Below are 27,125 nucleotides of genomic sequence, written 5' to 3'. Positions count from 1 at the left end.
GCCTACTACTCCATTAAAATCCATTGTTCTCAGGCGCCTGGGTGGCTCAGTCCATTGAGCGTCTGCCTTTAGCTCGGTCATGGTCCCAGGGTCCTGGGATGGAGTTCCGCATCAGGCTCCCTGCCCAGTTGGGAGTCTGCTTCTCCCTCTGCCCTTTCCCCACCTCTCATGCTCACCATCTTTCTCTCTCTTGTGTGCACACACAAAAATAAATAAGTCTTAAAAAAATCCATTGTTCTCTTTTACACGTTGTAAGGATCTTTTACCCACACATGATTTTGTAACACCAGGTATCGGTCATTTAGAAAACACTGGTACAGTGAGTTATATAAATCTTCCAAAAGTTGATACACTTCATTATATTCCTCCCCCTTGCTTCCCATTCACATCATTAGTAATACCACTGATCTCATCAGAAAAGTCTTTAAGTACTGGGGAGCTGTCAAGCTTACCGTGATGGTACAAGGTTTTCCAAATTTCTGATTTTTGCTTAAAGGCTCAGATTTTATCATTAGCAACAGTATAACCAGTTGTTGGCCTTGAAGTGTCAGGTTCACTTCCTTCTCAAGAACACCTCTGCCAGAGAGTCAAATCTGAATAAGCCTACTTTGCCAGTCCTTGTTCCTTCCAGGTGCCTAGAGTTCAGCTCACACTCAAACAAATGCAGAGCTGCTTTTCCTAGAGACAACACTACACTTCAGTCTGCAGAAGTGCTTTGTGTGTACTTCCTATTAATATTAAAAAGATATGTTCTCAAGGGTTGAGATTTCATAGAATACTTTATTGCTTCAGTTTTTTTTAAAGCACAAGTAGATGGTGGTGAAGGAAATAATCACTACTCAGTTTAGTGACAATGTTGTGTTTTGTGCTAAGACACCAGCAGTTTTATCCACCGTGGCTTTTATATCATCAGTGCAAATGTGAACACAGTGAAAAAGGCAAATGATGTCTTAGAAAACAGCTGTGATCTTGTGGAGCTCCTGAAAAGGTATCAGGGACACACACAGGTCTGAGGACACCTTGAGAACTGTGGGTTTGAATCATCAAGTGTTTTGCATGCCATGCTGGCAAGTATAGGCTTTTAGGCAATGGAAAGCCACTGATCGATTTTAAGTAGCAAACCACATGCTCATATTTGTGTTTTAGAAAGGTCTCCTTATCAACATGGGGAGGAATAGACTTGGGACAGTTGAGTTGTTGGCAGTGATTCTATATAGGAGGGATTGTAATAGGCAAGGACAAAGATGATAAAGGGCTGACTAAGAAGGTAGGAACTAGTGATTGCAGAATGGAGTATGTGTTGGCAGATATTTAGGCATTATTTCTAGGAATTGACCTCAGAGAGGTGAGGGAGGAGAAGGATTCATTCAAGGGGACTTCCAGAATCTGACTTGAGGGACCAGTCAATTCAGATCATCAATACAAGAAGAACAGGTTGGGGGCAAGGCAAGAGTGAGAGGAAGATGTGTTCAGTTTATAGGATGTCTAGTTTGAGCAGCCTAATGGGTCATCAAGTGAAAATGTGTGATGGTAGTTAGAAATCTGGATTGAGAGCCCAGAAAAAAGTCTAGGTGGAGATGAAGATTCAAAATTCATTTGCACAGAAGCTACATAATGAAGAGGTGAGACTGTCCAGGATGCATACAGAGAAAGTAGAAGTGGTCTTACCTAAGACCACTATTTTTGAGTGTAAAAAGAGGAGGAAGAAACAGGGAATGGAGGTGGGAGAGAGGGTTTCAGAATGGTGGATGAACTGGGAATGTGTTGCCATGGAGCTAAGGGAGATTTTAGAGACTGTTATGTGGCCGATTAAATCCTTGTTCATAGATGTTCATGGACTCTTACTTGAGTGGTTCTATAGTTTCCCTGCCCCACTGATGTGGATGGAAATGAGGCTGAGGCTGCAGGAATGTTTTTTCCTGTTCATCATTTTGTACTCATCATAATCCACCATGAGGAGGATACCCCAGGCAGCTACTAGTCTGGGGAGATTGTGCAGACAGATAGAGTAGGCCTGAACTCATTCTAAAGCCTGGAGTCAAATGCAGCCAATCAACAGCCTGAATCTAAGCCATAGCAATAATCCATAGATATTCTGCAAAAAATTAAATAAATAAATGCTTGTTATTATAAGTCATTAAATTTGGGGGCTTGTTTGTTATGCAGCATTATTGTGGCAATAGCAGATGAACACAAGTTCCTTGTTAAATGTTGTAAAGGAGTCAAACGGGCTTCTAAGATCAAATAGAAGGTTTTACAACACCAAATGAAGCGACTAACAAGTAAAAACTAGCAAAAATGCACTGAAGCACTGAAATAGGGTAGTAAGGTAAATAATACAAAAAAAAAAAAAAAAAAACCACCCTCTCAAAAGCCTATAGTCAAGGAAAGAAACATGATTCTGGAGCACACCAGAGTATTACATCAGGATACAACCTCCATATATGCCAATGTCCCCCAATTCACTATTTTGTCAGAAGTCAACAAAATCCTGAGAAAGCTCATTAATATCACCAAATGTGGAGAGAAACAAGCTGTATGAGTGACCACCTCATCTTTTTCCTCTTCCGGCCGTGAGAAGTGGAAAAGGATATGGTGGAAAAACAGGGCTTTCTATTTCTGAGAAAAGTGAAGGTGTCAGGACTTCAGGGATACATGCCAAATTGGGATAATTCAAATCCCAAAGGGGTATCAGATGCCCTCTCCCATTTAGGTAGCATGAACACGGAAACACAGAACAGTCACCCCAACCAGACTACACCCCAACCACCTCTACCCCGGATCTTCCCCCCCACCCTTGGGTTAGAGAAAATGCACAGACTCCACAAATCAGTTTTACTTATAGAGAGGGGAGAATCACGATGCTTCAGAAACATATATTGAATGTTTAACATGTAGAGGTATTCTGGTTAATTACGGAATTTATCCTGGTTAATCTACTAACCTTAATACAATAAAGAAAGACTTCTTTAGGAATCCCTCAAAAAAAAAAAGCAAATCATTTCCATGGAGGAAAACCTAATTTTGCCCAGTCTCCCCCACAGCAATATTAAATGTTAGGTGGGCAATGTTTACAGTTCTCATGGGAAAACACATGCCCAAACGGTGCCCATCTAACATGGCATTCAAACATAAAGGTAAATAGGCAGACATTCTTAAACATGAACAATTCAGGGAAGACAGTACCATGAGTCTTCAAAAATGACTTGACCATGAAATCCAGCCAATCCAGAACCAAATCGAAGTAAAAACTTCAGAAACAGAGTCGCTGTGGTAAAAGGTCCAGTGGTAAGCACCAAATTCACTAAGGACAGCATGAGTATTAAACTGAAGAATAGGGTTATGGACAAATTGTGACTATCACAAATCTGGACAGTGTAAAAATAATACCACTGTCCCAGGCTAGAGGCGGAAAGCAGGGGTTATGGGAGGAAGTATGAATGTCTTAATGTACTCATTTTCAACCCCAAATCAAATTCTGTCCAAAAGTCTAATAATTCCTTCTTTAGACACTAGTTTCTTTCATCTGTTGAATTGAAGTAAAATTAACTCCAGAGATCTTTCTAAAACAAGCAGAAATACAGGATCTGGAGGATTACCTCATTTTATGAGTCTTTTTAGCTTTCCTTCTCTTTTCTCCTTATATGTAGTAGGATTATCTGAAATGATGTTCACCTTAATGTGATGATGGTTATTTCTGAGTGATGGGATTTGGGGTTACTTTAAATATTACCTTTCCCCCTACATTTTGAATCATTTGTGAGCATATGTGATTATGCATTTTTTACAAAAACAACAGAGATTTTCTTTAAAACTATGCATGCAGCTAGGCTATGATGTTAAATAACAATGTTGATTCTGGGTGGTAGGAATATAAATATAGTTATTTTTCTACTTGGTACTATTTCATACAGGTTAGGAATCAATGGGAGATGAAAACCGGACATTTAGCATAGATTATTGTATGGGTTCAAGATGGCTTCACCATCTCCGCCACTCCTCCCTTCCAGAGGTAGAGGCTAATTCCACTCCCTCCTTGGTTCAGGCTGACCCTGGGACCTATCTCAACCAATAGAATGTGATCGAAGTTCCACTGTGAATCTTCCTACAGTAGCCTTAAAGGAAGTGCAGATCTGCCTTCACCTATTGGAATACTCCTCTTGGATGCCAGCTTCCATATGAAAGGTCTGACCACCCAGAGAGTGAGGCCATATGGAGAGCACCTGGAGCCATACTGGATGTTGCAGCCCAGCCAAGCTTCCTGCTGAACATAACTCCACAATGCTACACATGGAGCAGAAGAACCACCCAGCCTATCCCTGCCTGAATTTCTGATCCAAAGAATTCTAGGCATATAAAATGGTTGTTGCTTTACGACGTGGATGGAACTGGAGGGTGTTATGCTGAGTGAAATAAGTCAATCAGAGAAAGACAGGTATCATATGACCTCACTGATATGAGGAATTCTTAATCTCAGGAAACAAACTGAGGGTTGCTGGAGTGGTGGGGGGTGGGAGGGATGGGGTGGCTGGGTGATAGACATTGGGGAGGGTATGTGCTATGATGAGCGCTGTGAACTGTGCAAGACTGTTGAATCACAGATCTGTACCTCTGAAACAAATAATGCAATATATATTAAGAAAAAAAAAGAAGAAGAAGATAGCAGGAGGGGAAGAATGAAGGGGAGTAAGTCGGAGGGGGAGACGAACCATGAGAGACAATGGACTCTGAAAAACAAACTGAGGGTTCTAGAGGGGAGGGGGGTGGGGGGATGTGTTAGCCTGGGGATGGGTATTAAAGAGGGCACGTTCTGCGTGGAGCACTGGGTGTTATGCAAAAACAATGAATCATGGAACACTACATCAAAAACTAATGATGTAATGTATGGTGATTAACATAACAATAAAAAATTAATAAAACGGTTGTTGCTTTAAAACATCAAGTTTTGGGGTGGTGTGTTATATGCAGGAGAGCCGGCTCTTTTTAAGAAGCTTGACTTTGAAGGTAAGGAGTGAGCTAAAGCAGTAGGTAAGTGATAAAGATCTTTTTGCTCTCAAGATAGGGCATACTACGGTATAAAAGATTTACCTGAATGAATGCATTTGTTTCTGTAACTCCTTTTACACTCCAGGAATTCTGTTCTGTGAATGACCTCGCTTGGTCTGTTGTCTCTTAGACAGCCAGGATCATGCCTGCTCTTGGGTCTCTGCTACCATGATTAATATCCACTGGACTCCTTTAGGCTGCTGGCTCTTCCTCTTTCACCAAATAGTTTTAGTTGTTTCTTATTGCAAAAGTGATGTTATAATTAAAAATATGGAACTAAGATAAAAGAAAATTACCACGAATTCCACCCTGCAGAGATGTCCTCCAGTAAAATTTTGATATATAATACCTTCTTTTTTCTCTTTATATGCACTTTTATTTGCAAACATGACCTCATATACAATTTCTGTAAACTGTATTTTCGTTGAAAACTATCTTGTGAACATTTTCACTAACCTTAAATATCCTTCTCCAATACCATTTTCAATAGCGCATCATTTTTAGTTTATGTACTATGGCAAAAAAATATAGAAAGGAAATAGAAAATGTGAGTATGGTGGGTGCCTTGCATGCAGCAGGACCTTGATAAATAGTTATTTGATTGATGAATGAATGTTAGAATGAATATTTTTTTGGCTAGCTGAAGCTCTGTGTGAACTTTTAACTGCCACCTTTGGGCACATTCTGGAACTGGGTCAATGGGCATGTCTCTCAGGCAATGTGATATAGGTACTGCCAAATTATTCTCCAGAAATGTTTTAGCAGGTTACACTATACCACACTAGTGGCCCTTAAAAGGGGATTGTGGTACAAAGATACAAATGTAGGGATCTGAAGGGGTATGTGCACCCCGATGTTTATAGCAGCAATGTCCACAATAGCCAAACTGTGGAAAGAGCCAAGATGTCCATCGACAGATGAATGGATAAAGAAGATGTGGTATATACACACAATGGAATATTATGCAGCCATCAAAAGGAATGAGAGCTTGCCATTTGCAACGACGTGGATGGAACTGGAGGGTGTTATGCTGAGTGAAATAAGTCAATCAGAGAAAGACAGGTATATGACCTCACTGATATGAGGAATTCTTAATCTCAGGAAACAAACTGAGGGTTGCTGGAGTGGTGGGGGGGTGGGAGGGATGGGGTGGCAGGGTGATAGACTTTGGGGAGGGTATGTGCTATGGCGAGCGCTGTGAATTGTGCAAGACTGTTGAATCACAGATCTGTACCTCTGAAACAAATAATGCAATATATGTTAAAAAAAAAAAAGAAGAAGATAGCAGGAGGGGAAGAATGAAGGGGGGGGAAATCAGAGGGGAAGACCAACCATGAGAGACGATGGACTCTGAAAAACAAACTGAGGGTTCTAGAGGGGAGGGGGGTGGGGGGATGGGTTAGCCTGGTGATGGGTATTAAGGAGGGCACATTGTGCATGGAGCACTGGGTGTTATGCACAAACAATGAATCATGGAACACTACAACCAAAACTAATGATGTAATGTATGGTGATTAACATAACAATAAAAAACGTTTTTAAACAAGTGGATTGTGGTAGACTACTTTATACCCGAACTTTTCTCTCAAGAATTACTTTAATAAAAGGTCTGCTGATCCACGGAGACATTATTGTAAGCTCTGGAAGGGTGAGTACGAGATTTACTCTCCACCCTCATCCTTGATCACCAGCTTGAGAGCTCAGCTCATCCCTAACCCAGAAAGTGGGGCCAAGTGCATTTCACAATTAGCATGCACACTCTTTATACAGCACTCTTTGATTCTAATATTTCAATATAGTAATATTTAATATCACAAAATCTTTGGTACATATTAGCTTGTTTTGATATAGATGCAGACAAATGCATTTGGTTTCAGAAAACCAAACACAAGCCTCATGTGCCTCTCTCTCTGTGCCTCTCTCCGAGTATCTGGATCTATCTATGTATCTATATGTACAAAACACTCCAACACAATTAGAGTGTCCAAAGCAAACAGCTGTTGCAGACGTGCTATTATCACTCAGGCAGACAGAAAACGAGAGTGAGGCTATCTCGGTTCATTTGTGCACTTGGCCAACGACTGGCTTTCAGGGACAGAATGTAGAGACTGGTGTGTGTCCAGTAGTTCATGGCTGAGCCATTCCTGTCAGGAAGACCATGACTTGAACCTGGCTGTGACAGTTGTTGAGCAGTATGACCTTGGACTGGTTATTGAGCCTGAGCCTCAGTTCTCCCACCTGTAAGATGGGGATGATAGAAATACCTTCCTTATAAAGATTACTAGAAGGCCTAAATGACATAACGGGACTGGTGATGAATAAAAATGTCTGGCAGAGAGTGTGGGACATCAAGAATAAGAATAAGCTATTATTCTTTTAAATAAGAATAAGCTATTATTCCTTTCATTTTTGTTGACATAGTCTGGAAAAGGAAAGCAAGGCGAGGAGTGCTAATGAATCACCTATCTTATGTAGGTTAGTAAAGAAACCCCACAACGGTCATTTACTTTACACATAATCTAACTGAGTCAATCGAAACTGTACTGTGTCTGCGGCGCCTGGGTGGCTCCGTCGGTTACACGGCTGACTCCTGATTTGGGCTCAGGTTGAGATCTCAGGGTCCGAGGCTCAGCAAGGAGTCTGTTTAGGACTCTCTCTCCTCTCCTTCTGCCCCTCCTCCCTACTCTCTCTCTCTCTCTCCCCTCGTAAAAAACAAAACAAAACAAAAAACTGAACTATATCGTACCTACATTCTAATTTTAGTTATTTTCAAGTACCTATGTTCCGGAGGTCATAAGTACCATATAATATATATTTTAATATAATCTTAAGTATGTACATCTTTTAAATTCAGTCTTTAAGATCTGACACTTCTCTGGAAATTAGGGTCACAATGGTTTTCTGTTTTAACAGGTAAGTGGATTAAAACTGCAAAAACAGTTAAAATAGGTAGTTGTACTAATTATATTTCTTTCAAGATTTTTTTCTTAGGGGCGCCTGGGTGGCTCAGTCGTTAAGCGTCTGCCTTCGGCTCGGGTCATGATCCCCAGGGTCCTGGGATCGAGCCCCGCATCGGGCTCCCTGCTCAGCCAGGAGCCTGCTTCTCCCTCTCCCACTCCTCCGCTTGTGTTCCCTCTCTAGCTGTCTCTCTCTCTCTGTCAAATGAATAAATAAAATCTTTAAAAAATAAAAGATTTTTTTCTTAGTCTTAAGAAACAATACTAGAAACTATGCCATTATGGAGTAAATTTATGTTTTCCCTTTTTGCGTATATTGGGATTCAATTATTTATTTAAAATTTGGAAATTGCCTAGTGCATGGTATTTGGACATCAAATGGAAAAAAATTCACTTAAAATGAAATTTTTATATAACTAAAGGAATTTAAACAAAGTATTCAGCTCAGTTCATGCCAAGCAAAACAGTTATACAGATCAACGAGTACCTCCTGAGCATTTATAAATGAGAAGAGCTTCGAAGATTTTTTTTCAATTACCAGAATATAAAAAAGAAACCTCTTTTTTGTCTCACATCCCACATAGGGGGAAAAGCAGCTGGCTGATGGCAGTATATAAGGAAAATCTCATCAAGAACAAAGTAAAGTCAGTCCTCACCACTAACGTGAGGAGGCTGGATGAAATGGCTTCCAAGATTTTGTCCTTATCTGAAGGGTTTTTTTTTATTCCATTCAGTCTTGTCCAGGCTTAAAGAGTATATTTTAAAAAGCAACGTACATTAACACTAGCTTCTCCGTAAATTACTCAGATTGCCTACAATAGGCTACAGAAAAGAAAGACGGAGGGGTTAGGCAGGAAAGGGCAGCGATAAAACCCAAATGTTTCTTTTACTTGTCCTTGCTTTGTATGATTATTCAACATGCTTTAAGCATTGTTATAACAAAGTAAAATCACTGAAAAATAATCTTTTGCTGGAAATTCTTAAAAAAATTTTTGTTCTCTTTTAAATCTTATTTATAAAGGTTTCCAGATGCTTATCCTCACAGATTAAACACAGCGTGATGTAGACACTTACAATAATATTCGCTGCTATGAAGCCAAGAAAAAAACTACTCTGAGATCTAACTGCCTATCACCTAAAGAATCAGGGTCCAGGGAACTTTCTGTTGCTGTTAAAGGCATGATTCTCTGAAGCCATTTGGAAACAGCCTAGGTTCTCAGCAGCAACACATCTACCCTGTACTATGTCAAAGCACATCAAATGGTTGCCATCCCAAACCTCAAACAGGTTATTTCTCATTATGTGAATACATAATGAAAGGATGTGGGCAAAGAATAGAATGTAAATTGGAAGCTGACTTCTGAATTTATTAGCCAGCAGTACTTGACTAAAACAGTCATCCTAATTTCAAGAGACAGTTCCAAAGTGGTTGTCAAGAGAAAGGACAGGGTATTTTTCAAATATTTGTTCAGTGTGAATGGACTGGGCTTGCCAAAAATGACTTTTTATGCTGGCATGTGATCTCTTCGAGGGAAGTCAGCCTGAGTCACTGGATACATCAAAGGTAGAGTCCAGTGAATGGAATTCCAGCAGGCTGTGTGAGCAAGCCAGATACCTGCATTCATCTGCCCACTGCTGCGATTTCAGCCCTCCTTTTAATTACATTAAAGCAGCTGGTACCACTGGTTACTGAAGTCTTCAGATTACCTTGATTGCTCGGTCATTATCTCTAATCAGCTGCTGCTTCTCATCTTCAAACTTCTGTATAACATCCTGGAGCCGCCTTTCTGCAGCAAGCTGCTGCCGGCTCTTCTCCTCTTTCAGAGAGGAAATGGTTGTCTGAAGTTCTGCTATGATCTAAAATGAAAACAGCATGCTATAACTTCCAATTCTTCAGTGAGAGGCATCTATTTTATATGTATTTATGCTTAACAAAAGAGTGGATTTGGCAAAACTCTAATCCACAAACTAAATATTTTCAATTAACGTATCGCACACTATAACGCATGAAATTCCACACAACAAAAGACTAATAAAACTGAATGGTGAACAACTGGTGAACCAAATATATTTGGAAGACATTTCCACTATAACATTCCACAACATTTACTCATCACAAGAAAAGAACATCTGTGATCTCAAAAATATGAAAAGCGTCACATTTTATTTCACTGAGAAATAGACTTATTAGAATGAAGAAAGCGCTTTTGCCTTTTCTAATACTTGGAACTGTAATGACCAAATAAAATAATGAATAGGGCTCCTTCTTTATCCTTACCTAACTCTGCACAATTTTTGAGTCCTCACTAAGGTCTGGGCACTGTGTTAAATGCCTTAAGTTCCTACGTCATTTACAAATGTGATTATCACCCATCTTTTACAAATGGAGAGAGAGAGGCATAGAAAGAGGCACATTTCCCACTGTCGGAGATGACATCGAACCAAAAGACAGGCAGGACTTGAACCACACAGTCAGATCAATTGCCGTACGAATTGGTTCCTCTCACTAGCCTTTTTCTTTTAGACAAGGTTTTGGTGTGGAAGAGCAGCTTATCATGACACAGCTCCCCAACTGATAGATATCCATGAAAGTTTATTCAGAGACCTCTGTAGTATTCTCCACATTGGAGAACTAGTTCTCTCCACGAATGGGTCCCCTCTAAGTTCTCCTAAGTAATCATCCAATGAAGGACCTTTTTTAATGAGCTGAGAACATGGTTCTTCCTTGGGTTTGGATGTATCCATTTCCTTCCAAATTCAATAGTGATAACTTTTTAAAAGCAGGAAATAGTTGTTTCTTCTTCTAATTAAAAAAAAAAAAAACAACTTAGTCCTGGTTAGAATAGAATTCCGTTGGTTCTAGGGGAACAGGGCTGGTTGGTGAGATACACTGGACAAGTCAGTTATCTTCCTTGAAGTTCAGTTTTTCCAGCTAGTATTCGGTGGCAAAACTAGAGTACGATATTGTAAGACAATAAATAGAGACCGCCTGGAGTCTGCCAGAAGCCAAGTCCTGTAGAAATATTCATTGGTACTATGGACATAAATGATAGCATACTTACAATAAAATATGGAATATCTATGCTTTTAGAAGTGAGCAAACTCACTAACAAAGTTTAACATTCAGGATTTGTAAATCATCCTATGTTAAGACCATTGTGAAATAAATGGCAAAATATATAATAGCAGTACGTTACTATTTCTAAATACAAACTTGAACCTTTTGCTATGAGTGGAGGAATCCATTTACTGAGAATAAAGATGTTTTTCATCCGTTTTCTGAATTTTGATTAAATGTTCCCATTCTGGCATCAATTCAATTAATTCTCACAGCACTTCTACAAAGCAGGGAAGGTTACATTCTTATAGTGAATGTCAAAAAATGAGGCACAGAATAATCAGCTCACTCATAGTCACAGAGCAAGAGGGGCCAGAGATAAGAAAGAGCCAAATTTCCTTGGCCCAACATGAAACTTTAAGATTGATATTTTGTAAGAGCATGGAGCCAAATAGTAAAAATAACTTACTATTTCAATGACTACTGGAGCGTTTCAAGTCAAGTAAACTACAACTTTGTAGAAGTGGTAAGCTTAAGTCTGTCATGTGTTCATTGTGTGTGTTCAGTGCATGTGTGTGTGTATGCGTGTGTGAGCATATGTACACGTCCGTGCGTGTATGTTTAGTGCTATGCAGTTTTAGCACGTGTCCAGATTTATATATCCACTACCACAATCATGTAATATGTTTTTAAAGTACAAAGTAATTTTGTTTCTTTAGATTAGATTAGCTTTTAATTGACCAAGACTGAAGATAAAAATATTTGCGGGTTCTTCAAGTGACCACAAGGGCATGAAACAGGGATCTCTCGTTTTCAGAAGCTTAATGACAAGAGTACATAAAAAAGAAATAAATGCAGGTTTTGGAAGGATCTATGAGCAAAGTCCAGGATGTTCTGAAGAGAGCATGCTTGTTTTTGTGTGGAAAATGAAACCTTACATTCCTGGAGGGAATAATGAGATTCTTTGGGGGAAGTAATGAGATTATCTTTGGAAAGTTATTCTAAAAACTTATGACGATGATCTAGGGAGAGTGTCAAAACATTTCAGGTGAAACACGGTAGGTAGATGAGTAGATAAAGAGGTTGACAAACTGACAGACGAGATGGATATAGAGAGGTGGCTAAAGTGTGGACAATTTTTAAAACCAGACTTGAGATTTAAGATTGAGAAATAATACTAACCTGATTAATATGCTTTAGGTAAAGAACAAAACTCACTTGATTTTAGACATAGAGTAAAAGACTATAGATTATATTCACCTTAGCTCAGTGCACGTAACTGGCACTTAATATTTAAGTAGTGGAACTATAATCATACTAAATAAAAATAATAATTACCCGACAAATTACACTGAGATAATCTGGCCTTTCATAGAATAATGATATAAAAAGTTTCTGAGAAAAATCATAACTAATCTGTGCAATCATAAACCCCACCAGTTTTGACTGAATCATAATTAAAAATCATAAAACAAAATGTCACCACTCAACTGAATGTTTACCCTGCATTCAGCTTCAGAGAAAGAAGTGGATTCGAACATTTCCATATGATATTAAAAATTAACATTTTGGGAAGCAAAAGGAGAGCTATTTCAGGCTGATGCCGTAAGCAACCTAACTGGTGAAAGCTCTAATAGTTAATTATTGTTAAGCAGTTAACACTTTGCCAAAAATGTTCATGGGTCTTATTAAGCCTTAAAAATAGGATTCTGAATAGAGGTTAAAATTTCATCTTTAACTCACTTTGATGTTTTTCAGATTGTACTACAGCTTGAGATCTTTACAAAACTCTTCTTTAAAATACAACAGGGCATACGTGGGAAGATCTGGCGGACACTGAGGATCCTCATCAAATAAGTGGGAGAGTGATTCCTCAGCACGTTTTGCCTTCTGGGTTGTCACCCTGGAGAATGACATGAAGGCTGGGGGCATGTGGGACGTGTGGAATACACTCAGGCATAATCTGCATCAGGTATGTGGGAGCAAGTGAGGGCCCTGGGGGGAGCCAGGCTCTTGGCAGTGGGCAAGCTCTACTGGTACTCCAGCTCTAGTCTTGTCCACAACCACCTGTATTCTTGCAACATGGCAATATCTTTCTCTGAAAAATGGCGATGGGGTGAGTCAGTTGAGTGGGGACAACTGTGCTAACGTTGAAAAGGCAAGGTGAGTATGTAATATTAAGACAAAATGAACAATATGTGATTCTGATGGAAATTATATTCGGGAGTGTGCCCAGAGATGACACAATCATTGCCATCATGATGAATGTGGAGAATCCCAGAAGGGGCACAGTCCTGGGTATGCCACGGGCTTGGTGTTCATGGTCCACTAGATCTTAAAAGCTTGATAAAATCTTAAAGATTAAGTAACTTCCTTTAAGGGAGGAAAATATTTAAAATATTTTCCAAATTTAACCTGATGATCTCCTGGATACCAATGCATTCATTATGAATGCATTCATCGTATTACTTAAAAAAAAATTTTGTCAGAGAGGGTTGTTTTTTTGTTGTTTTTTTTTTAAGACTGATAAAGAGTTAAGCAACTTTGCTTCTGGGACAATGCCAGAAGTTAGATATGAGTTAGAGATTCCATCAAACTATCACTGGAACACAGAAAAAGTCAGTCCACGGTTCTGTTTGTAATGTTCATTTTCAAATAATCTGTCTCTTCAGCTTGATTGGACTGTAGACCAATGTTTCCCAAATACCAGTACACAGATACAAATATATGTATATATTTAGATACATATAAGTATTTATATGTATTTAGAGGTGGGCAAACAAAATATTATCAGTGTAAGTTTGTCATCCTTATGAGGAAGATGGACTGTCTTTTATTATATTATACTCTTCCAAAGATTTTTTTTCCTTTTTGGTGTTGTGCTATCCTTTGATGTATGAAATCATGGCTATAGGACATGATTGCTGTCCCTAGTTGGGTTTTCCTCCTCCACCTCTTCCTCCTGCTTCTTCGTGTCTTTACTTGGGAAAATATTTAGCAACCACCCCCTTACCCCCGCCTCTCCAAATTGTAGAGAGAGATTTTATCAATTCTTGAATAGCCAAAAAAAAATTAAAAATAACTTCCTACTCCTTCCATATCTTTTTTATTCTTTGCTTCCTCCTTTCTTGTCTCTATTCCCATTTTAATCCTGCTGCTATACGAGCTAACAGTCATTAAATGCTTTACTGTGTACTAAGCACTTTTTTGGCCTTACGTTACTTAATACTTAAAACTAACCTATGAGGTAAGTACTACTCCCTCATTTTACAAATGAGGAAACTGAATTCCAGGGAGTCCAGGTAACTCGCTCAAGGTCATATAGGTAGCAGGGCTGGTATTCAAATTCAGGTCTGTTGGACTCCAAAGCTTAGGCTTTCTTCCACATAACTTCCATTTAATTTGCTTTAATATGAACTAATCAGGCTTCTTCACACATTCCTTTAGATAAACTTAAATACTCCTGTTTACACTCTCATTATTTAAGCATTTTTATTAGCTATCTTATATCTCACTTTCGGTCTGCCTCCCCCATTTAACATAATGCAAAATAAGCAGGACGTAAGGGTATGCCAGTTGGGGATTTTTCAAGTCTTAGTTCAAACTGTAACTTCGAGAGTCATAATATTTCTTCTGATTATAAGAATCTTCTTCGGTGACTGTAAAAGAATATTTCCCCATGTTCCTTCTTCAAAGAAGGTCTGAGATAATGGCAATCAAGAAATATCACTATCTTTTAGGTAAATACATATAAGTCTTCACTGAGACAGAGACAGTTTGCTTTCCAAGTGGGATGTAAATTATATGGCACATGCACATTTTAGAAATAATTGTATAATCAAAGAAATTTTATGAGAGCTATCCCCAGAGTTCTGCCATATGAAAAACGGGAGGGACTGAGCCAGGCCAGTGGCATCAGGTTGTGAGCTTCTGCTCCCCAGTCTGACCCAGGTGGGGTCCTGGCTTAGTCACTTGCTAACCCGTGTGTCCTCAGCCCTCTGAGTCTCATGTGTGAGCTCAGCTCTCTGAGCCTCAGTTTCCTTAAATGGGGCCAATAATAGTTCCTAACCCCAGAGTTATCATGAATGAACACTGAGTCAACATGGTTAGTGCCCCATAAAATTCTTGATTTTATTACTATTTTGTTGTTGTGTTCCTATTATGACCACTGTGTGGTAACTTATAAAATGGCACATAAATTTCAGTTCATGGCCACACATCACTGTGTATATGCAAACATACTAGAAAGAGCTGATTTTAAAATCGTTACATATGATGCCCCCCAAAGTGAAGTGTTTAACCTATCCATCTATACAATGAAAATGAATATTTTTTATTCTAGAATTACTCATAAAACTAAGGAATGCTTGAGATTCCCTAGACGACACCATAGGATATTATTACAACAACTTATACAGAAAAAGTATTTTAAGCATCATATGTCGAGTTGAGACAGGCATTCAATTATTGGCCTTCTACTAAAACTACTAGAACACCACCAAGAAGCAAGATATGAATGTAGGGATTTATAATTCTTCTTTTCCCCAAAAGGAGTCAACAGTTGAGCGGCTAACTTAACCCAGAACATTTATCATTTTGAACTTTATTGCTAAGCAGTCCTTAGGTACAACTAAATGGAATATTGCAAAAAAGCACAGATGGTATCAAACTGCTTACATCACAATGTAGGTGTGTATTTCCCGCCCTTGTGAAATATGTTGCAGCCTGGGCTTGTTCAAGTGCACTGGCTGGTTTTACAACATCTGTGAGAGAGTGTGTGTGTGTGTGTGTGTGTGTGTGTGTGTGTGTGTCTTAGTCCAAATGGTTCAATATGCCTAATTAAAAAAATCTTTTAAGAAGGCCAAAATATTAAAAGCATATATTATTTATCCATGTACCCATCAAAAATAGGATACTGACCCATAAAAACAATGAAGAGAATTAAGTTTAACTCTAAAGTACAAATGGTTTTATGTGGAGGTCTCTTTTTTGTTTGTTTTGATTTTGCTTTTTTTTTTTCTTTCAACATTCTTACCTGTGAAGATTTGGCAAGCTTCTGAGTGTATTCCTTCTCAATCTGCTTCAGCCTGCTGTTGGCCTGAAAAACACACGTACATGAACACACACACACACACACACACACAGTGACCTGTGAGCTTGGTATCTCTTCCACATGCCTATCACCAGGCAGCTGGGATGACTGCCAGCCGCACCGCCCTGCTGGGGCAGCCAGAAAACCACAGGGCTTGTCTTTGATCTCACGCCAACTATTCATCACTTAAAAAGCAAAAAGCAAAAGCAAAAAAAACCTCTCCTGCCAATTATGAGACAAACACAGACTTCTGTGGAGAGAAAGAGAAAGCGAGAAGAGACAGAAATAGACCTAGCAAGAGTGTGAGCGCTCGGAAGGTAAAGTAGGGAGCAGCAGAAGAAGCGAAGGAGACCAGAAGGCAAACGGGGGGAGGGAAAGGGAGGGAGAGAAACAGGAAAAGGTAAATTTCATCCTCTTTCCCATCGTTGAAAGATGAAAGAACTAGGTACTCCTGGACAGAGGCAGATAGAGACTCACCTAGCAAAGACATGAGCCCCCCCCCCCTGCCGAACACACAAGAGCTACTTTTTTAAAGTGACAAATATATCTACATCAAACAATTTTCATGTCCTGGATGGAGGGTGGCCTTCCCAGAATAAGTCCGCGTTACTTAGAACCCGACTATCTCTTCTGCCACTCAAGTTCCCGTCCTCCGCATGTGACCCGCTGTCCTGCTCTCCGGAAGCCTCTGGGAGCGTCACCGCATCCTGAGTGCTCGGAAACGGCTCTGTGACATGCCTGGACTGGGCCTTTCTTCTCATTCATTGTGCAAAAGCACCAAGGAGGCCCTTCTGACCTGAATGTGTCTTCTACCTCTAGAAGAGCTTTGGTCATTACTCTCGAAGTTTCCTTTCTCTGTTCCCAGGTACCCCCCCACCCCCAGCCACACACACACCTGAACCCTGTCTTGTCTGTCTATCTCTGCAGCTCTGGCTGTTGGGCTGCTCAGGCGTATTATCTTTTTTTTTTTTTTTTTGTCATTTCTACTTTCCATTTCTTTGTCTTTTTGATCTTTCACAAGGAGTTCTCAACTTTTTTTTTTTTAAGATTTTATTTATTTATTTGACAGGGAGAGACATAGCGAGAGAGGGAACACAAGCAGGGGGAGTGGGAGAGGGAGAAGCAGGCTTCCCGCCGAGCAGGGAGCCCGATGTGGGGCTAGATCCCAGGACCCTGGGATCATGACCTGAGCCGAAGGCAGACGCTTAACAACTGAGCCACCCAGGCGCCCCGAGTTCTCGACTTCTAATTTTAAACTTTCTACTGGATTTAAAAAAAAAAATACAGCCATACTATTCGTAATTTCCAAGAGGTTTTTGTTGTTGTTGCTGTTCTCTGAGAAGCATCGTTGATCCCCTTTTTAAGTTGAGGAAATGGAGACACAGAAAGCTTAAGTAACTTGCCCAGCATCACACAGCTAGGAAGTGATGAAGCCACTTTAACCCCCCTCAGCGGAGCATGGGTGCTCCACCAGGCAGAGCACATTGCTTACCTCTCTCTGCTGAGGTTATTAGATCCATATACACTTAATACGTATCTGAATGTCCATATACACATACAAACACTTTTCTGCTCTCTAGAGCGTCTGTTTTTTTATGAGTTCCTTTTATGTATTTGCTTTGCCAACCAGTTTTGTCTCTGTTTTTCCCTTTAGAAACTCTCCTCACTTGTCTGGTGACCTTTCGTATTTAAAGTGAGGCCTCTACAACAGGCAGGCTTGGGATGCACGGACATCCCGTCACAGGGTGTCTTAGAAGGGCCTGGACTCTCCCATGCCCGTCTCTGACTGGACGTTCCTCTTGGGCCATTTTGCCCCAAGCTGCATCCTCCAGCCTACTTCCCGGCGGCAGAGATCTGGCTATCAGTGTTTGCCGAAGGGTATCCACGCATTCAGGATATCGACTCTTGCACAATCCCAATTTCATTTTGCCCCCAGCCACGCCTGCGTCCCCGCTCTCATTCCATCTCCCCAGAGAGCAAACCAGGGGTGGAGTGGGGGGAGGCAGACACGGAAACCCTAATCCCAATGTGATGGGATTTGGTGGTGAGGCCTTTGGGGGGTAATTAGGTAATGGGGTGGAATCCCCTCATGGATGGGGTTAGGGCCCTTATAAGAAGGCACAGAGCTCGCTTTCTCCTGCCCTGTGAGGATATAACAAGAAGATGGAGTCTACAACCCAGAAGAAGGCTCTCACCAGAACTTGATACGCTGGCAGCCTGAGCTCAGACTTCCAGCCTCCAGAACTATCAGGGATAAATTTCTGTTCTTGATAAGCTTCCCAGTTTATGGTGTTTTGTTATAGAACTCGAGCTGACTAAGACAATAGCCATGTGTTTTATAGACTTGAGTTCAAAAGCAATTCTTTAGAGTTTATTGCATAAATCTCTCTGCATCTATAGTCCCGCTGAATACACTGGGTAGTTTTGTTTTTTCCGACTAGAGAGGGCATGTGACTATTACTATTTTTTCTCTTAAGCCATCAGACTCTATTCTACCTCGATAATGAATAAAGCCACTCTCCATTATAGAACGAAGGCCACTCTGAACCTCTTGAGGTTTGTCTCGGTTCACATTCCACCAATATTTTTTAAATTACAAAATGCACGATAAGGTATTTTTTGCTTATTTAGTAAACACCGACAGAGCTCACACCATGTGCTAGGCACTGCTGTAAGTGCTTTAAAAATATTTACTCACTAGAAAATATAAAAATTACAGTGCCATCAAGATTATGTTATTTTCCCTAAAAGAGCTGCTGGTCAGAGATGCTGGTTCCTACAGGACCGCCTGTGTCAGAATCCCACAAACTCACCTAAGTGCCTTTGCAACCATCTAATTCATTCATCCATTCCAGGCAACTGGGACTAGAGCAGTGTATAAAACAGACAAACACTCCTCCCGACCTTCACGGAAATTCTATACTAGCGAGTAAATGAATTAACTGACACAAGTGACGATATTTTAGATGGCGCAAGGGTTATGGAAAGGCTGGAGCAGGAAAGGGATGAGAAGTGATGGAAGGTGGGGGTAGTTTGCCGTGCTACGAATGTGGGAGTTAGGGAAAGCCTCGCTGAACAGATACGATGTAGGACCACAGACCTGTAGGAGATGAAAGGGCCACGGAGACCTCTAGGGAAAAGAGCACTTGAGGCAGAGGAAGGGCCGGTTGGTTACAAAAGCCCAGAGGCTTGTTCAAGGCACAGTGAGGTGGCCAGTGTGGCTGGGTCGCTGAGCGACATCTCCCTTGGATAAGGTCGGAGAGAGAACAAGGATCCAGATCCTTCCTGGTGTTGTAGGCAATTGTACGGAATGTGGCTGTTAATACGAGTGAAACCGAGAGTCACTGAAGAGGTTTCAGCACAGGAGTGACATGATTTAAGTCGTCACAGGATTACTCTAGCTCCTGTCTGGGGCAAGAACTCAGCAGGGCAGCCAGTTGGGAGGCTGTCACAAATAATTTGCGATATAACAGAGGATGTGGTGAGAAGTGGTCGGGTTCTTTGAAAGATTTGAAAGTAGAGCCACCTGGATATGCTGTGTGATAAAAAGAGATAGACCAAAGATGACTTCAAGATTTTTCTCCCATGCAACCGGAAGAGCGGGGTTGTCATTACATCAGGAAAATTATGGGTGGAACAGGTTTTGGGGGGAAGATGAAGAGATCGGTTTCAGACACATTAAGCATGGAGATGTCTCTCAGACATCTGTGTTGAGGTGACTATTTGGATATTCAAGTCTGGAGCTTGGGGGAGAGGTCTAGGTTGGAAGTAAAAATTCAGACATCTGCAGTATATAAGTGGCAGATGGAATGATGTTCCTGGATGAGACTTCAAGGCATTGAGTGTACAAAAAACAGAGAAGTCTAGGTATACTGAGACCCGAGCCTGCAAATGTCAGGAGGCTGGAGAGGAGGAGGAAAGCAAACCAAAGGAAAGGCCAGAGAGAGAAGAAATCAGGATAATATGCAATCCTGAAGCCAAGTGAAGAAAGTGTTTCAAGGACTATTCACCTGCGTCAGCTGCTGCAGGGACACAGAGGTCATCATGTGCAACAAGGACTGAGAAATAAGCACATGGCTTAAGCCTGTGGAGGATGTTGGTGATGTGAACACAGGCAGCTGTGGTATAGTGTAGAAGTTCCAGAAAAGGAGAGGAAGTGGGGCACACACAGACAATTTGTCCAGAGTTCTGTCAGAAGGGGAAGGGAGGAATGGGCTGGAAGCTGCAGGGGAAGTGGATAAAGAAAGGGCTGACTTGTTTTGTTGGGTTTGTCCGCACAATGGGAGAACTAACAGCATGTGTGCCGGCTGATGGGAAAGATCTGGCAGGAGAGAGGGAAAACTCGGTGCTGCCAGAGATTCAGGGGAGACATGTTCTTGAGTAAAGGGGAGGGGACAGGATCTAGAGCACAGGGGAGGAGAGGGCCTTGGCTAGGAGTCCACATAAATCATGCCCAGCCCCAGTGGGGCAAGTTCTGCTTGCTTCCACCTTCCCCAGGAAGTAGAGGGAAAGATTCACAGCAAAGCACGAGGATGGCAGAAGAGAGGGGTGGAAGATTCGAGGTGGGAGGGAAGGGCACGGATGGTCATCTAGGAAAGTGGGAAAGGGAAAGGCCCGAGGAACGCAGTATGAGTCTCAGGCCTCCAGGAAGCATCAGGGCCCACTTAATATCACTAATGTTGATTGAAAGTGAGGTCGGCCGGGGGCACATAGGTGGCTAGGTTGGTGGAGGGGCCAACTCTTGATTTTGGCTCAGGTCATGATCATGGGTCATGAGATTGAGCCCCATGTAGGGCTCCATGCTCAGCGGGGAATCTGCCTGAGATTCTCTCCCTGTCCCTCTCCCTCTGCCCACCCCCATGCTTGCTCTCTAAAATAAATAAATAAATCTTTTATAAACAAACAAACAAACAAATAAAGTGAGGCAAGCTGGTAATATATGAATACCTCCAGAACTTGCCAGTAGCTAAATAGAACAGAATCACTACTTTGGAGAATAATAAGAGTGACTGAAGAAATAAAATTAATTTATCACCCTTCAAGGTTTCTACTATGTATTTGAAACTAAGTCACAATTGCCTGAATTTCTGGACTTCTCAAATAAATCTAAAAAGCTCTGGTTTAGGGGCACCTGGCTCAGTTGGTTAAGTGTCCAACTCTTCATTTTGGCTCAGGTCATGATCTCAGGCTCATGAGATTGAGCCCCAAGTTGGGCTCCACACTGGGCGTGGAGCCTGCTTAAGATTCTCTCTCTCTCTCTCTCTCTCTCTCTCTGTCCCCCTCTACCCTTCCCCCTGCCCAAGTGCTCTCTCCCTCTCTCTCAAAAGAAAAAAAACAAAAAACAACAGCTCTGGTTTAGCATGGTTGAAAATTTACAGCTAATTTATCATGCAAACTATCCCTAAAACATGTTCTGAATGATTTTATTCTCAGGATGGTACTGACTGTACATTTCCATACCTAAAGTTAAGTTATGGTTATTTTAATCCAAGTCTTATTTTTATAGCTACCATTAGTATACAGAAGGACAATTTTCAAACATCTGCCGCATAGCCTGAACAGATGTGGAATAACAGATGAGAGGAACATCATAATTTTGAAGTGAGCAAAGTTATTTTGTTTTGTCATTGCTGTTGTTTTCATCTCTGGCTCCTCCTAACTGTTCCCATTATGGCTGGTCATGCCCTCCACCCACCAACAAGCACTTTGTTCCCCTCCGCTTTTCTAGGGCCTCTTTCTCAGGTCACTCTTCCTTGTTAAAAAGTCACAAATGTATTGGTCCACTTTCTCTATGCAGTTCCTATCAAAATCTTGAGTTAAAACTTTAGTGGAGAGAAATAAACCAATTTTTAGAAAGGTGTTGACGGTTAGTCATCTTAATATGCTACTCTTTTCTTGCAGGGTACTTTGCATTATATCTTCATTCAAAACAGTCTTTCATTCCTTTATTTTCCATTTCTTATTATTGGTGAAAGTTCAGGCATTCATATTTCCAGGAAGATAATTTAGAGGAGAATTAGGAGACTCTTCTAAAATACTTATATCTGAGGCAAGCCCAGATCTTATAAAGATAAATTTCCTTAAAATATAACAGCATTAGTTTCTAAATTAAATATTTGCCTTTAGGATTTAAAAAAAAAAGGATGCCTCCCAGATTCTTGAAACATAACATAAAGCTCAGATTATTACACGGTATTTTCAACTCAAAAGCTTTGTAGGCATTCATTTGAAGCTTCTCCAAACACTGTGAATACAGTTATGGCCAGTTGGTGCCAGATGTTAGTGTATAACTGTGCACTCCCCTAAAAACAAAAAATATTCAGAGAATTCATAGAACATATTTATATTTAATTTAAAATATTTACAGAACTTTCAAACTTGAAGTTGCTTATATTTTACCTCAAGATAAAGGTATACATTTGTGAAGCATAAGTAAAATTCATGATTTCTGCCTGGGCTATGATGGAGTAACTGGGACCATACTTAATCTGCTAGAGCCAACAGCTAGAAAACTGGACAAAATATAGGGGAAAAAAACTGTTTTAGGATGTTGAGAAACAAGAGGCACAGGACTGTGACCCTGTGAAGAAAGGGGGAAATAAGTGAGGTAAACCCTCCAATCACCCTTTCTTCCTGGAGGCACATCCAGACCTGAACATAAGCAAGGGAATCAAAGTACAGTATAGCAGCATTGTGAACTGAGGAGAAAAAGATTGGAGTTTGGGAAGGCTGAGGCAGTTGGAGTTCGTGGGGACAGAGCACTAGACAGGAGGGGGCTATGCACAGAAAGAGCTCCCGACACCTACATGGATTCCCTTTGAGTCTGTTGCTGATACTGAGTTGTGCATGTATAGGGTAAGGTTCTACAGGGTCAAGTAAAAAGTGGCTGATGAGATTTAAGATAAACAATTTCCCAAGCTTACGCAAAGCTGAGGGATATTTGACTTCTGACCAGGCAGAATGAATGGTTCTCATAGAACATCCAGGAAGATCACACTTAGTCACGGGGTTAAACTAGCCTTAGAATAAAGTCAACTTTAAATCTGCTCTAACAAAGTCTAAAAATAAGCCTCAAATGGATCAAACTGGTCATTGACAAGTAACTGCTTCCTAAACAAAGCTCAATATTTTTTAAAAGAAGTCAAGAGAATCCAGTATTCAAGAACATAAATTTTATAATGTCCAGCATTCAATAAAAGATGGCATAAGAAGAAGCAGGAATATGTGAGCCATAGAAGAAGAAAAATTAGTCAATAGAGTTAGACTAAGAAATGACAGAGATGGTGAAACCGGTAGACAAAGACTACCATTATGTTTTTAAAATACCTATTAAAACCACACCTAAATATTTAAACAAAAACATGAATATAATGAGGAGAGAAATGGAAGATATGCAAAAAAACTTAAATAGCCCAGGGCATAGCAATATATTATCTGAAAGGAAAATTTCACTGGATGGGATTACAACAGATTTGGCACAAGAGAGGAAAAGATCAGTGAATATGAAGAAAAAGCATTTTAAGTATCCAAGTGACTGCCAGAAAGACAAAAGACTGAATTTAATGAATAACCTCAGTAATATATGAGACTATATCATGTCTTCTAACATATGTATAATTGTGTATAGAAGGAGAAAGGTTTGGGAAAATATTTGAAGACATAGGTACAAATTTTGCAATATGAAAAAATTGTAAATGTACCAGTGGAAAAAAACCAATGAACAGAAAAGATAAACACAAAGAAAACCACATCAAGATACATCATAATCTAATTGCAAGAACAGAACTGAAGATAACATCTTAAAAGCAGCCAGAGAAGACAGATGCATTTAAAAGATAAGAATGACTGAGGATTTCTCATCTGAAACTATGCTAGTCAGAAGATAACATAATGAATCTTTAAAGTGCTGAAAGAAAAAAAAAATCTGTCAATCTAGAATTGTGTACTTAGTAAAAATATCCTTTAAAACTGAAGACGAACTACAGACATCTTCAAACAAAAATCTGTCACCAGCAGACATGAACAATAGGCAAGGTTAAAGGAAGTTGTTACGGCAGATGGAAAATGATACTAAAAGCAAACCTGGATCAACTTGAAGAATAAAGAACACTGGTGATAGAAAATAAGTATGTAAATATAAATGATCTTTTTTCCCCTTTTAAAATTTCTTTGAAAGAAAATGTACTTTTAAAAGCAGAAATAATAGGGGCATCTGGGTGGGTCAGTTGGTTGAGCGGCTGACTCTTGATTTTGGCTCAGGTCATGATCTCAGGGTCCTGGGATGGAGCCCTGTGTGGGGCTCCAAGCTGGGTGTGGAGTCTGCTTGACATTCTCTCTCCCTCTCCCTATGCTCCTGCCCCCCACTCATGAGCTCTCTCTCTAAAATACATAACTAAAATCTTTTTTTAAAAAAGCAGAAATAATAAAAGTATATTTTGAGGTTTATAATATATGTAGAAACAGGTTAGGAATAGGAAAATGGAGCTACACTGTTATGAAGGCACTTACATTTTATGGTAAACTGGCATAAGAGTACATGAAGGCAGACTGTAATAAAGCTCTATATCACAAAAAAAAGGAAGAAAAAGGTATATCTACTAAGACAATAGTAGAAATAAGATGGAATATTAATAAGTACTCAGTGAATTCAATAAAAGGTATGAAAAGAGGAAAAAAGAAAAAAAAGATGAGACAAATAGAAAACAAATAGCAAGATAGAATAAAACCCAACAATATCAAAAATTACACTAAATATAAATAGTTTAAAAATTTATCTAAATGACAAAGATTGTCAGACTGGATCTAAAAGAAGGTGTTACTACATGATATTTTCAAAATAAACACTATATATTTAAACATGTTAAAAGTAAAAGGATGAAGAAAGACGAACCATGAAAAAGGTAATCATAAGTGAGGTAGCTACGCTCATATCAAAGTAGATTTGAGAACAAAGAAACTGAGCAAAAAAAGGGGGGAATATTTCAATAATCATAAAAATTTAATTCATAAAAATGATAGAACAATCCTAATGTGTAGTACCTAATTTCAAGAGCTTCAAAATATATGAGGCAAAGACTGACAGCATGGAAAGGAGAAATAGGCAAATCCAAAAATTAATGAAATTTCAACTCTACTCTCTCAGGAATCAATAAAAAAAGGAGATAGAAAATTAGTGAGGATGTAGATGATCTGAAAAATGCTGTCAACCAACTTGACCATTAATCAGACACCATACTCTGGGTCATACAACAACTTTCAATAAATTTTTAAAGGATTAAAATTACACACAGTATATTCTCAGACCACAGTGAAATTAAATTAGAAATGATAATAGATACGTATCTGCTATTCGCAAAATATTTAGAAAATTAAAAATACACCTAATTTCTATGGGTCAAAAAGAATTTACAAGGGCTAAAAAAATTAATGAAAATGGAAGCATAGTGTTTATAGAATGCAGCTAAATCAGTGCTTAGGGGAAATTTTTAGCTTTGAATTATTTTTTAAAAAGATTTTATTTATTTATTTGTCAGAGAGAATGAGAGAGTGAGAGAGGCAGGCAGAGGGAGAAGCAGGCTCCCTGCTGAGCAAGAAGCCCGATTTGGACCTCGATCCCAGGACCCTGGGATCATGACCTGAATCGAAGGCAGATGCTTAACCAACTGAGTCACACCAGGCATCCCTAGCTTTGAATTACTTTACTAGCACAAGAGGAAAATTTAAAATAAGTGGTACTGATATAAGCTTCCCCTAAAGAAACTTGAAAAAGAATAGCAAATTAAAGACAAAATAAGCAAAATAAAGAAAATAATAAATGCCAGAATAGAAATCAATGAAATAGAAAACAAAAACAGTAAGAAAATCAGTGAAACCAAAAGCTGGTTCCCTGAGATAAAAAAAAAAAAAAAATCAATAAATCTCTAGGTAGACCAACCAGAAACAACTGAGAGAAGATACAAATTAACCAATATCAGGAATGAGAAAAGGGACATGACTATCAGAACCCACAGAGATTAATAGGGCAATAAGGAAATACTATGAATAACATATTGCCAAAATTTTCTGAAAAATTAGGCAAAACACAAAGGTCTCTTAAATGATACAAATTACCAAAAGTAAGGCAAGAATAAGAACTCAAAGAGTCATACATCCCTATAAGTATTAAACATGTACATGCGCGTGCGCGCACACACACACACACACACACACACTATACTGAAGCCCAAGCAGCTTCACCAGTGAATTCTATCAAACATCTATGGAAGAAATAATATCAACTCCACATAAACTCTTTCAGAAAATAGAATATGCAGAAATTATGTCACGATAACTTAAGGGAGCATTGTTTCTCCACCAAAACGAGGATTCCACCTCTTACCACCATCAGGAGTCTGATACCCCAGTCTCCTTTCCTTTCACATTACCAATATTTTCTTCTACATTGACTCATTTCCAGGTGACTGTTAACAGGCTAATTTCACACACACACACACACACACACACACACACACACACACACACACACACACACAGCCCACCCTGAAACCCTGCTATATCCCTGCGATGGTGTTACGAACATTTACTTTGAGTACCTCCTCGGTGTCAGACAGTCTACGTTTAAAGAGGTAAACTATCTACTGCAGTTGGGGAGGACACAAATAAGTGGGTCAATAAAATACAGCACAAATGTCATGGGAGAGCCACGCACAGGGTGTTATTAGGGAAAAACCATGAGACACCTCACACCAGGGAAGGCTTTTGGAGGAGGCAAGTATTAAAGGCTAATGATGATGGATATAATGATGATGATGATAGCAACAACAAAACAATGACCAGTATTTATTTTGCTCTTACTCTACTGACACATATGGTTGAAATGCTTTACACATATTAACAGATCTAACCCTCCCCAAAACTTTGTGAGGTAGCCACGATTATTATCCTCATTTATAGGCTGCGAAACTGAGAGAGA

At 39.7% G+C, this 27,125-nt stretch overlaps 1 protein-coding gene across 5 annotated transcripts in view; it reads right to left on the bottom strand.

Annotated features, from left to right (window-relative positions):
- CEP112 (centrosomal protein 112) overlaps nucleotides 1-27,125 on the bottom strand; it is a 437,815-nt gene that overhangs the window by 81,496 nt on the left and 329,194 nt on the right. For 3 of the 5 annotated variants that reach the window (XM_027625471.1, XM_027625472.2, XM_027625478.2), the window contains 2 exons: nucleotides 16,097-16,159; nucleotides 9,711-9,860 (listed from right to left, as the gene is read on the bottom strand). The exons of 1 other annotated variant lie outside the window; for it this stretch is intronic. In XM_027625471.1, coding sequence (XP_027481272.1) covers nucleotides 9,711-9,860; nucleotides 16,097-16,159 — 213 coding nt within the window. The remainder of the gene's footprint in view (nucleotides 1-9,710; nucleotides 9,861-16,096; nucleotides 16,160-27,125) is intronic. One more of the 5 variants, XM_027625473.2, reaches the window with a different exon arrangement.

Source organism: Zalophus californianus, chromosome 16 (assembly GCF_009762305.2).
Source record: "Zalophus californianus isolate mZalCal1 chromosome 16, mZalCal1.pri.v2, whole genome shotgun sequence".
NCBI lineage: Eukaryota > Metazoa > Chordata > Mammalia > Carnivora > Otariidae > Zalophus > Zalophus californianus.
This window is presented reverse-complemented; position numbering and strand designations above follow the sequence as displayed.